The 12,346-nt window shown below is 24.8% G+C and overlaps 1 protein-coding gene across 1 annotated transcript; it reads right to left on the reverse strand.

The window, feature by feature from the left end:
* Positions 1-331: 331 nt before the first annotated feature.
* LOC129606101 (probable cyclin-dependent serine/threonine-protein kinase DDB_G0292550) lies at positions 332-2,598 on the reverse strand. The gene has a single exon (XM_055516206.1). The coding sequence runs from the start codon at positions 2,431-2,433 to the stop codon at positions 469-471; it is 1,965 nt and encodes a 654-aa protein (XP_055372181.1). The 5' UTR covers positions 2,434-2,598; the 3' UTR covers positions 332-468.
* Between the last annotated feature and the right edge of the window lie 9,748 nt (positions 2,599-12,346).

Here is a 12,346-nt window from a genome sequence, read left to right on the forward strand (position 1 = left end):
AATTTTGTAAGGCAAGCTAACAATGTTAAATCGGATTTAAGAAATTTTCGCGACTGTTAATATTTTTAAATAAATTAGAAATTTTTTATTTAAAAATTTTGATATTATATTCTTTTATATATATGTAAATCTGTTATTTTTTTTTTTTTTTTATTATAAAGGCACGTTTTCAAATACAAAAATATTTAAAACTACAAATAGCTATAATATATAACTTAAAATTTACTATAATACTATTAAATAATTATTTTAATAATTTTTAAATTTTTCAAATTTTTTTTTTTAAAAAAAAAAGAATTATAATTTTAAGTCTCTTATTTAAGTACTGCTTATATATATATTTTTTTTTCTCCAATTAGACAATTTAAAAATTATTCTAAAAACATTTTTTTATTCAAATTATAAAATATAATATTAAAATATTAAATTAAATTTTAATATATATTTATATATATATATATATTATAATTATATACTTGATAGTAGTCGACAAATACCATAACTATCTCGTACACTATCTGGACCACATTGTTCTGTTGCACCAATTAATTTTAATTCAACATCACTATTAAATCCATTACTACTGTTTTCAATAAAATCACTATGTTTTATTGCATCTTCAATAATATTATTTTGTTGTAAATCATAAATTGAATTGTCATCATTTCCATCATTTTTATAATCATCATCATCATCTTTATTATTATAATTATTAGAATTACCATTATTATTTATTCCAATAATATTATTATTATTAGCTGGATTATTATTTAATATTATTCTATGATATGAAATTGGAGGATATAATGTTGCATCATTAGAATTTAATTGAATACCAAAATATGTTGGATATTTACTATTATGATAATTATTATTATTATTATAATATGATGTTGTTGGTATATCACGTTTAATAACAGTACTATCATGTTTATTTATATAATTACTATATATATTATTACCACCATCACCTCTTAAAATATTATTAAATTGTATAATATCTAAATCAGGATCTGGAGAATAAATAAAAGAATCTCTAATAGATTTTGCATAACGTCTACCTATATTATTATTATTATTATTAATATTATCATTATTGAAATATGATGATGAAGAAGTAGTAGTAATACCATTAGCATTATTAGTATTAGTTGAAGCAGAAGGATAAATTGTACGAGGATTTGGGGGAAGAAAAACGGATGTTGATCCAGGTATACCAATTCCATTAGTAAAACGGGTAAAGAAATCCAAAAAATTACCTCTTGCAACAGATGCCGGATTAAAATTACCATTCAAAAAACCACGTTGATTTTGATCTTGTTTTTTATGTTGATGTTGCTGTTGCTTATTATTATTATTATGCTGTAATGGAGATGAGGATTGTTGTAATGGTTGTTGCTGTTGTTGTTGCTGTTGTTGAATTGGTAATGATGAAGGATTATAAATATTTGTTGGTACTTGAGGTGGTATTGCATGTGCTGTTGAATGTTGTACAGGTATTTGAACAACATGTGGCTCAATTTCTAAATGATATGGTTTCATTAAATGTTGATAATTAATTGGATATGGTGGCGGTATAACATCTATTTGGGAATCAGTTCCATCATTACCAGAATTTTGAAATAATTTCTCTTGATTTAATTCACTTGATGCAATATTACTTGATATATCAACACGATATGGTGTACGACCTTCAATATAATCGGAAATTTGATTACCATTTACAATATTATTTGAATTTAGAAAATTATTTGAATTTTGATGTGATTGTAAGATTTTATTTAAATATGACATATGATTTTGATTATGTTTAGATCGTTCTGATGTAAAATGATTCGATTTTGTATCATACATTTCTGAACCATATAAATAATGTTTTTTATTAGATTTTTTTGTATTTGCACGTTTTGATGCAGATCTTGTTAATAAATCTAATAGACTAATACCGGCTGATGGATTTGGTGGTATAACAACAATCATAAAATTATCTAAATCAGCACGAATATTATATTGTCCTTCTTGACGTTGATCAAATGTTATTAATTTTCTAGTTGGAGGTAATTTTGAATTATCGATTTCTTCATCGGAAGTATTTTCAGAATCATCTTCGCCAGTAAGTAAATTTGATAATGATGATTCAGTTGATGGTTTCATTGCTGAAGATATTGAAGGTCCAAAAGATGATGGATTCATTGATGGTTGTAATGTTGTTAAAATTTCTTTTTCTGTTGATGGTTTAACTGAAGACGGTAATGGTGATGATATTGGTGATAATGTTTCTCCTAATACTTCATCATTCAATGTAATTAATGGTAATTCTGATGATTCTTTATTTGATGATATTGGTTTTTCTTCATTGAATTTTTCACTAGCTACTGCATATTCAAATGATATTAATCCAATTATTAATATTATTGAAATTATTCGAGTCATTTTTAAAAAATTTTCTTTTCTGATGTGATCCAATTACAGATATTTTATTTTAGGCTTGAAAAAGCAATGATTCAGTATAGTTTAGTAAAATATTTTTCGTTTTTATCTTTTCTCACATATGCTTTAAGTTTTTATTTTATGAAAAGAAGATGCTTTCACTGCCAAGTTCAAATGTGTACTAAAAATGATGCTGATATTCTGATCACAGCATTTTACTTTGTATAATTTTATTTATTTTTTTATTTTTTTTTTTTTTCATATTTTCTCTTTTCTTTCTTTTTTGTTTTCTTAAAACGTAATTCCATTAAATAATAATGTAAAATGTATAAAGACCTATATTTATATATATATATATATATATATTTTATTTTAAATATATTATTAACTGGGTACATAATATAATGTAATACATCTACATACATACACACCTATTTGATTTAATTTTGGTGTACTTGGTGAACGTTGTTCTACTTTAACTGAAACACTATATATTTTTGTGAGATGTGTCGTGTGGTAAGAATATAATATGTACATAGTTACCCCGTCCTATTGAACCATTGAAATGCGATTACTATATGATAGGTTAACAAGCAAAATTTTGAAGATTTTATTACTGTTTTTAAGAAAAAATTTATTATTTAAAAAAATATGCTAAAAATTTTAATTTTAACCAATAATTTGTTTGAGTCAATTGTAATTGAAATGTTGAAGAGCCCTAAATTAATTTATATGCACTAATATATTACACAATATATGAAATATTTTAAAGATGATCTTTCACGAGAGGAGCTGAACAACATTTTTCTTCCACCGAAATTATTGCAAAAAATTTAATTTTTGGCAATGGTTTTTGAAAAATTAAGGCTTTAAATGGTATTCGGCATGACTTAGGAAATGGCTCTCGGTATGACTTAGAAATATTGCTGCATATTTCGGAAAAAAGTTGTCGTCATATTAAACTAAAAGACATTATGAAGCCTGTACTTAAACACATTAAAAAAATTGATTTATTCCAAATTCTTAGAAATTGGATGCTAATGCCTCTCATGTTAATTTTACATTGTTTTGTCATAGATTAAGTTTATTTTATAATGAATGACTTTTCCAAAAATTAGTCAATTTCACTGAATGCAAAGTTCAAATCACATCTGTAATCCTCATAGTTTATCCCCAAAATACCCCCAAAAAATTTCGAATATAATAAATAAAAGCGCTTTATAAATTTGTTAAAAATAAATGAACATTTTCTCAAAAAATTTTTAACATCTGTCTGCATTTATGCTTTCAAAGAGTGGGAATTTGGTTAAGTAAAAAAAAAAAGCAAAAAAGCAAAAGCTAAAATTATTCTACCGGAATCTGTAGATTCTGATAATCGTGAGTTTACAATCTATATATGTAAGTATATGAATATACAAATATATAGAATTAACATTCTACAGATTTGCATGTACATAAGTATATAACAATATTTTAATATTTGTTCAAAAATACTGTTATTATACTCATCATTATATAGCACACTTATATACTCTTATTTATTCGACATGCAATTCCCTGTTACTTTTATAACGTTTGTAAAATTTGTACTCGTTTCTTTTTTTTATTTATTTTTTTTTTTTTAATTTTACATAAAATTTTTTTTATTTATTTTTAAATTTATTTATATTTTAGAATGAAAACAGTGATGTATTCAAAATAATTAGTTGATATTTTTTGCCCCCCTTATAAATGAAATTCTTTTAAAATTTGAGCATTGATTTGGTGAAAGAAAATTATAAAATATGAAGATTAGCAAAAATAATATCAAATATTACCATTCTAACCATATTGTTGCTCGTATAAACAAGACAACAATGAATATTGCAGGAGCCTCCTCTCAATATCCTTTTCTTGATATTAATAAGAATGTTTGAAAAGTTAAAAATTTATTCAAAATATTAAAAAAATTATTGTAATTCTAATTAACAGAAATATTGTCCTAGTATGCAGACTAAATAATTTTGACAATAATATTGCATGCAATTGTCATAGAACAAAATTCTGATTGTTCAACAAACAGTATACTTTTTAAAGATTTAGAAATATTTGTTATATATAGATATTTAAATATTAACCATTTGTTAGTGTTTATATATCCACATATTAAGATACAAGTTCCATTTAGATACAAGTTCCATTTCAAATTCAAATTGAATTTGATTAAGCCCCAATCCCATTTAATAGTTTATTACTTTTTTAAAACAAAATCGTAATAAAGGCAATAAGATCTCCTTCACTGATCTATAAACTAATTACAAATGTGCAAGCTATAATTCCCGAAATTCGCCGCCGTAAATTACAAGATTTTATAATGACATTCAAATATTTCACTTTCGATATAAAAAAAAATGCATTTCATATGACAAATCTAAAAAAAATTTTTATTATAAAGCTTTAATAAGAAGATTAATTAATTGAGTCTACATCGTGTACAAATTTGATGAATCGTGAACAAATTTGATAGTAGAACACAAATTTGATGAATGAAAACCACGAGCTATTAGGTTAGCAATAATCTTTCTGATAATTTTGACCAATTACAAAAAAAAAAATTGTATAATTTATGAATGATTTATTAAACTTTCTGTTTCTAATAATAAAGAAAAAGAAAAAAACACCGGTTAGCAGCAATATTATTTTGCATTTTAATTAATTATAAAATAAATTTTGAAAAACTTTTAGTTTTGATAAACAAACAATCTATAATAATATTACAAGCCATTAAAAGTTTAGACTGAAAAATCAATAAATCAATAAATAATTTTATATTTTAATTTACACACGGGGGGCTACAAATATGAAATTTTTCTATATAGATAACTTGTTTTCATATATTTTTAATGTTAATGACCCTATTTATACAAAATAATAAAATAAAAATGAAAAGGTTACCCTGTTTATTATTCGTTTTTATTACAGAATATAATAATATCTAACATGATAAGTGTTCTTCCTGAACTTTTATATTTGCGATTAAAATTCATATTAAAAAATATAAAAAGAAAATAAGAATTAGAAAAGAAAGAAGTTATTAATAATGATAATGGGTTACCTTAATAAATAACTTTTTTTTTTTATGATTTGTCTTTTAATAAACTATCAGATAGATGTTAATTGATAAATTATACAAAAAAAAATTTATCCACTTCTGTTTTTCTAACAATAACTTATTCGTATAACAGTTTCCATCGAAAGAAAAACGCTTTTATGCAAGGTAGAAATTTTTTTAAAAATTTAATCCCATAATATTATTTAAATTAATTATACTTTTCATAGAATAATTTCCCATTTTGCTGAAATTTTTACAGGTCATATTCCTTGGCACGATTTATGAAATCGGTATATGCACTAGGTACGTCCCATTTTAAAGAATGAAATCCTTTATTTTTATTGTTGAATCATTAAATAAATTCAAAAAGGTTAAGTTTATTCCTCTTTTGTAAAACAACTATTACAATAATACTAAATTTTTATTTTCCTGTCATTTTTAGAACTTTTCAAAAAAAAAAAGAAATTGGAAAAAAAATACTTACTAATTTTATTCTGCCCATCCGTTCGTCTGTCCGTATGTCTGTTTATAAAATTTCTATACACTATTTGAGATGAAAAGGTGAAATTTCGTACACAAATAAATCTTTAGTAAAAACTTATTTCTGTAAAAGAAAATTTTTTACTTATCTCCCCCTCCCTAAAAGTTACAGTCTTGCCAAATCCTAAAAAAGCCATATTTTGACTATATTTGCTGCAAGGAAGCCATCATCATTTTTTGAACTCCACAAACATAACAAGATAGCAAAATGCTCGTCTTCTACAGCTGCACAGAAGCAATTAAATGTTAAATTGATAAAATGACTGTTATGGATAGTTTTCATTACTTAAAATTTTTTTCAATTTTTTGATATCGTTTTTCTTCTAGATTGGAACTTTCCTTCTTTCTTTTTAGTACTATGAAATTTCAGCAGCTTTTATACAATAATAAATAATTAATTTCATAAGGAAATTTTTTTTCAATTCCACTTTATACCAAGTTATCACACTAAGAAATTCATAAAATTTGAATTTTTGGCACCTTATAATTCCAAAATTTTAAAATGTTTTACAAATTTTTATTAATAATCGAAAAGATAACGGTAATTGCCATACAATCAAAAAATATAACTATTTATCTTAACTTACTAACTGAATCGTCCAATTCAATCTTTATATTAATGCTTCTTTCAATATTTTCTCTTATGTATCCTCTTATGTATCCTATAAGTATGCAATAAATTATTAAATTTTTATATATGAATAAAAGTAATTCAAATACGAAATGTAGTAGCTTATTACAGCAATATTTTCACTTGTTCAATGGAAAAGTGCTTTTTTTGCAAACCATTTGTTTGATCCAACTTTATTTATCAATTAACTTGACATTGATCATCATCTTTAAATTTAATTGACATATAAAATTTGTGATTCAGCTATAAGAACTTGAAATTCATTGTTGATTTAAGAAAATCTTGACTGTAAAACAAAAAAAACTTTATATACTATACGAAAAATATTAAAATTAAAGTTTTGTTATGATTTTGTTGTGACATGAAAAGAGTACAATTTCAATTCTATAACAGAAGAGACATAATTTATAGGAGACCTTTTAAAAGTTATTGCATCCAATTGATTAAGTTTATAATGAGTTAGTATGGTGTTGACCTAAATTTTATATTGATTCAAACTTATTGTTTTGTGTAAAATATTTTTATTAGTTACTTCTTGTATAAGAGTTACTCTGAGAAATAATATGAGTGAATTCATAAGTTTTACGAAGGTTCTTGTAAAAAATCGTGTTTTGTGTTGGGACGTATGTTAATTAATAATGTTGCACTAAACATGCAATGTTCCTGCAAGAAAATGAATATCTAATGTAAATATTTAAAGAAATATTTTCGGTTTGCATATGAAAAGATTTGCATCACATATGACATAGATAGTCTGTTATAAGCCACAAAATCTGTTAAAGATTAATTAGCCAAATTATGTGCAAACTTTTCTTAATTTGCGATAGAAAACTAAAAATCATCTTAAATCATTAAATAAAAGTCAAGAAAAAAAATTTAGTAGAAGTAAAAATAATTAATACTTTAAAAAAAAAAACATGCGAAAGCAAAAAAAATTGAGGTTTAGACTTATTTCATTTAATTACATACACATTTATATGTATGTATATACATACAGATATGGTTAGATTTTTTTAGCATCCTAAAATTTTTCTCTTTTCTTTTGACCGTATTCTGTATAAATTGATGCGTTGCACATACATATAGTTATACTTACATTACATCGTGTATTTGCACTATAATGAAAACACTATACAGTCAAGTTTAGTGATATTATGGGTGAGAGAAGTTAAAGAATATTAAAATGAAAACTTGACATAAAAGTAATTAACACTTGATAAATTTAAGCATCAACAATACATAGTATAATATATAATATATAAATAATACAGGAAAAATCAACATTTTCCAATTCTCATGTTTAATATACCATAATAGAAAATAAATAATTGAAAAGTGCAGATATAGTGAAATTTTGTTTTCGTGTATAACACCAGTCAGTAAATAATAATGCTATAATGATATTGGATATAAAATAAAAATTTACTTGGGGCCAATATATATATAAACATGTCAACTTTCCTATTTAAAAATGTAAGTCTAAAAGGTCTCAAAGTATAGGGTTTGATGCATGTGATTTTACTTAATTTCTATGAAGCTTCATCTGGAAAAAAATTCATTTATTTTTTGGCATCTACTAATAGCTTTTAGTTTAGAGCTGGTGATGCTTAACCTTCTGCTCATGAACCACATTTTTTCAATATTTTTTCACAGCTCTCATAAATTTTCATAATTACCTATATTAATAACTGTAGGAGCTGCTGTGACGAGAAGGATGAGGAAACGGTGACCCATCTGCTATGCTCGTGTCCGGCGTTGGCGAAATCCACGCGAAGGTTTCATGGGTCCCAATTTTTTGAGCTGGCCACGGACCTAGAGAATGTAAATACTAGGGACCTTGGCCGGTTTCTGAGGAACTCAGGCTGGTTCTATTGAGGGAGAGAGGGAGGATCCGGCGGCATCACAACGAGCCTAAGTGGCCTAGGTGTACCCTTCGGGGGGCCGTGCAACCTAATCTAACCTAACCTGTATTAATATGGGTGGCATAAAATTATTAAAAGTGTGTGTAAATATATTTTCTGTTTTGTTTGATTAAATTTATTTTAATAATTTATTTACGGGCTATAAAATTGAAATTACGCTTGCAGAAAACCAAATTAATAAAAAACTTTTGATTGACATTACTATAATTTGCTTGATTTTATAAATTAAACAATTTTTACTCTGCTGACAAAGATAAAAGAGAAAGAACTTTAATGCACTAAAAAACACCCTCCTCAAAATAAATTATGAAACTAGCCAGAAACGACGATGTCTAACTTTTAATTAATTTTGGTCTAACTTTTTTGATTATTTACCAGTTTTTCATCTGGCACAATAGCGTACTCATTATTCCACATCAAAATTGTCATCACATTGCCTTCTGAACTCCAAATGAATATACTTGATTCGAAATGTCACTGCAATTTAAGAAATTTTAAAAATCAGAAGAGCAAATATTTTGTTCCTTAAAAAAAATTCCCTCATGAACCATATTTTATACCTATACTCAGAAGGCAATATAAACTCGGTTTCTTATTTGTTATCTTTTTTTAATTTTCCTTTTCCACAAACATTGGAATCATATTTACAAAGATACAGTATGTCAATAAGATGTGGGATATTTAGAAAAAACAAAAAAGAAAGTTTCTTAATTCCGTTATATAGAATATATTCAAACAGATACTCGTATACAAGCATACACACATGATATACAACCATAAGTGTGTTTAGCACTTATGAAAAGGTATAACCAGCAAGTAAGTACATAGACGACTAAATATAAACCAAAAAACAAAGTAAATACGTATTGTGTACACCAAAATTGACGGTAACACATGAATTAAGTTATTTATTTATCAATTATTATCATACATTATCAAAGAGAGCTGGAATGCTGCAGTAAATGGATTATAGGTTTCGATTATCCAATAGTCATTCTTTCAGACTTTCTTTATACAATAACAAGTAACAACATCAATAACAACAAAATAAGTAAAATATATGTACATATTATGTTTACATACATACCTAAATACCTGTATAAATATCAGGAAAGTTTTCTTCATTAGTTCATCGATGTATGTATACGTACATAAGAACAGAAACAGGTTCAACAAACTTTTCATGGGATTTCTTTAGAAAATAATGAGAATTTTTTTAATTTGCTCGTTACTCTTTAACAAATAATATTATAAACTTTGATTTATATCGTAATTTAAAGCAGTGATAGATAATTAAAAAAAAAAGTGTTCTTTTTTCTCTTTTATCTTCGTACCTATTTTTGTTTTGATAGAAAACAAAGAGTATATTTAATGACATAAACACAAAGGAATCTGTATGCAACTCTAAGTACTCGTGTATAAGATCTTCAACACCTGTATAATATGAATTGATTATACATATAAGAACGTATGTTTATAACGTATAATATCCGTTGAAACAGGTTAAAAGTTAAGATAATATATAAAAAAAATAAAGAAAAGTAATTGATTATTTTAATACCTTGTTTTTATTTATTGATTCATCAATTGTTTTAACAGGTTATAGTATATAGTTACACCTGATTTCGACTTCTTATTTCTGGTTACAAACATACACAACATGTAAATATATAAGTAAATATAGTGTAGGTAGAAGGTTAACAAGGAGCTGTAAATTCACTTAAAGTTTTGGTGCAATTTACTTAGTACTTTTAGTGCAATAATTTTGTATGGAATTAGATATTTGTACCTATATACACATATGTATACAATATAGCGGAAATAAGCCCACACAGTCGGGGATTTTCTACTTGTAATTTGCATTTCAGACATAAATGCACAAATTCGCATTTACTCCTGTAATTTGCAATTTAAAATATTATGTATAAAAACCCAAGTATGTTTTTATATCAAAGAAAAGTTTATTTAAAACCTCATCTAAAAATTTATGCAAAACAAAAATTATTACCCATATTATGTATACACGCATAATACATTACGTACATAAAAGCAAGGACAAAAGAAAAACAAAAAAACGTATATACTAATCTACATTCATTAGAAAATAGTTGTTAATAGTTAAACCCAATATTTCAATTTTCCATTTGAAATATTCATGGAAAAAGTTGTGCACTTATGCATATTGCAATTACCCGAGTTAATAAATGAGAAGTATATTTGGTGGTCTATTTTGACTTGATAATGATATATCACTCCGTTTGGATTTAAAGTAACTAAAAATACGGTTAATTACGGTTATTTAGTTTGTGGTATTTTTATTTTCTAATCTCACAGCATAGGTTTCAATTCCAACTATTGACTAAGAGTTTTGAAGTGAAATAGACTAAGGTCACTCTCAAAATAAATCGTCATATATGAATGGTATGTGATAGCCGTCGGCACACTCTTGTGAGTTATGAGCAAATATATACTATATGAGTATGAGTATGGACCAGTCAACTTTCTTACATTACCTACTTACAAGAAAAATGACATTTTCAACTGGCTTTATTGATTGTTTTGTTTTCACAAATAATAAATTTGTATGGAATTTTAATTTCCTATCTATATTATCTATGATTGAATTCTTAAAATTTTTTTGAAAAATTTTAATAATTACAATCGAATAAATTTTTGCCTTGCAACCAATATGATAGGCCGCATTTTAAAATTGAACGGATCGCACTTTGCCATATATAGGAATAGCAAAATTGCTTATTAAACCAGTTTTTTGTATTATTATCCGTGTTGCACTTAAACGTGATCTATTGTGGTTATTTCCACTAAATTTGCTTTGCTTTAGTTATCAATAATTATAATAATAAGTCAATAATGACGAGTAATAATAAAAAACATTTTTTAAATAACAAAAAATTTTTCAAGATCTCATACAGATTACATAGTACATACGAGTATTACAATATTTTGTAAAATATTAATTATTTTCAATATTTAATTCCACATTTTGAATTAAATATTGTCATTTATTTTTCGAATTACATTTAGTCCAAATTTTAACTAACATTTTAAAGTTAACTTCCGAATACAAAATCAATAACTAATACAAATTAAATAAATTCAAAAACGTTTTTATGAAAGAACTCGATTTTATTATTTTAAGATGTTGAAAATTATTCCAGTTTCACAATTAAAATTATTATTTCTTGTTAAAACAATAATATTATTAGAATATAATATGTACTGGTATATCTATAATAGTATAATAACGCTCCCAGAACCGATTGAAGATAATTTTTATTAAATGCGTTGAATATGGAACTTGTTATATAAATTTTTCGTCAACAACTTACTTTTGAACTCAATATTTTATTGGTTTTTTAAAATTAATTATTCTAAATATAGGGAATAATTGCCTGAACAATATAAAATTCATAAAAAAAAACTATTTGAAAACCTATAATTAAACTTATTTTAAGTAAATAAAATAAAAGGACTATAAAAGGATAAACGATCATAATAAATTCTTTTAGTTGTTATAAAGTCATTTATTGAGTGGTATAATTATAAAATTAAAAAGGAGTGTAATTTCAAAGCAATATGTTCTGGCAAACAAGTTTTGATGATGATTCATCGGTTCATCCAAGTTTAAATCCAAATCAAAGACAATTTCTTGAAGATGAGAAACGTTTTAAGATTCGTGCAAATGGTGTTCAACCAGAATATGTTAAAACT

The sequence above is a fragment of the Condylostylus longicornis genome, unplaced genomic scaffold (assembly GCF_029603195.1).
Source record: "Condylostylus longicornis isolate FDR11 unplaced genomic scaffold, ASM2960319v2 ptg000017l, whole genome shotgun sequence".
In the NCBI taxonomy this organism is placed as follows: Eukaryota; Metazoa; Arthropoda; class Insecta; order Diptera; family Dolichopodidae; genus Condylostylus; species Condylostylus longicornis.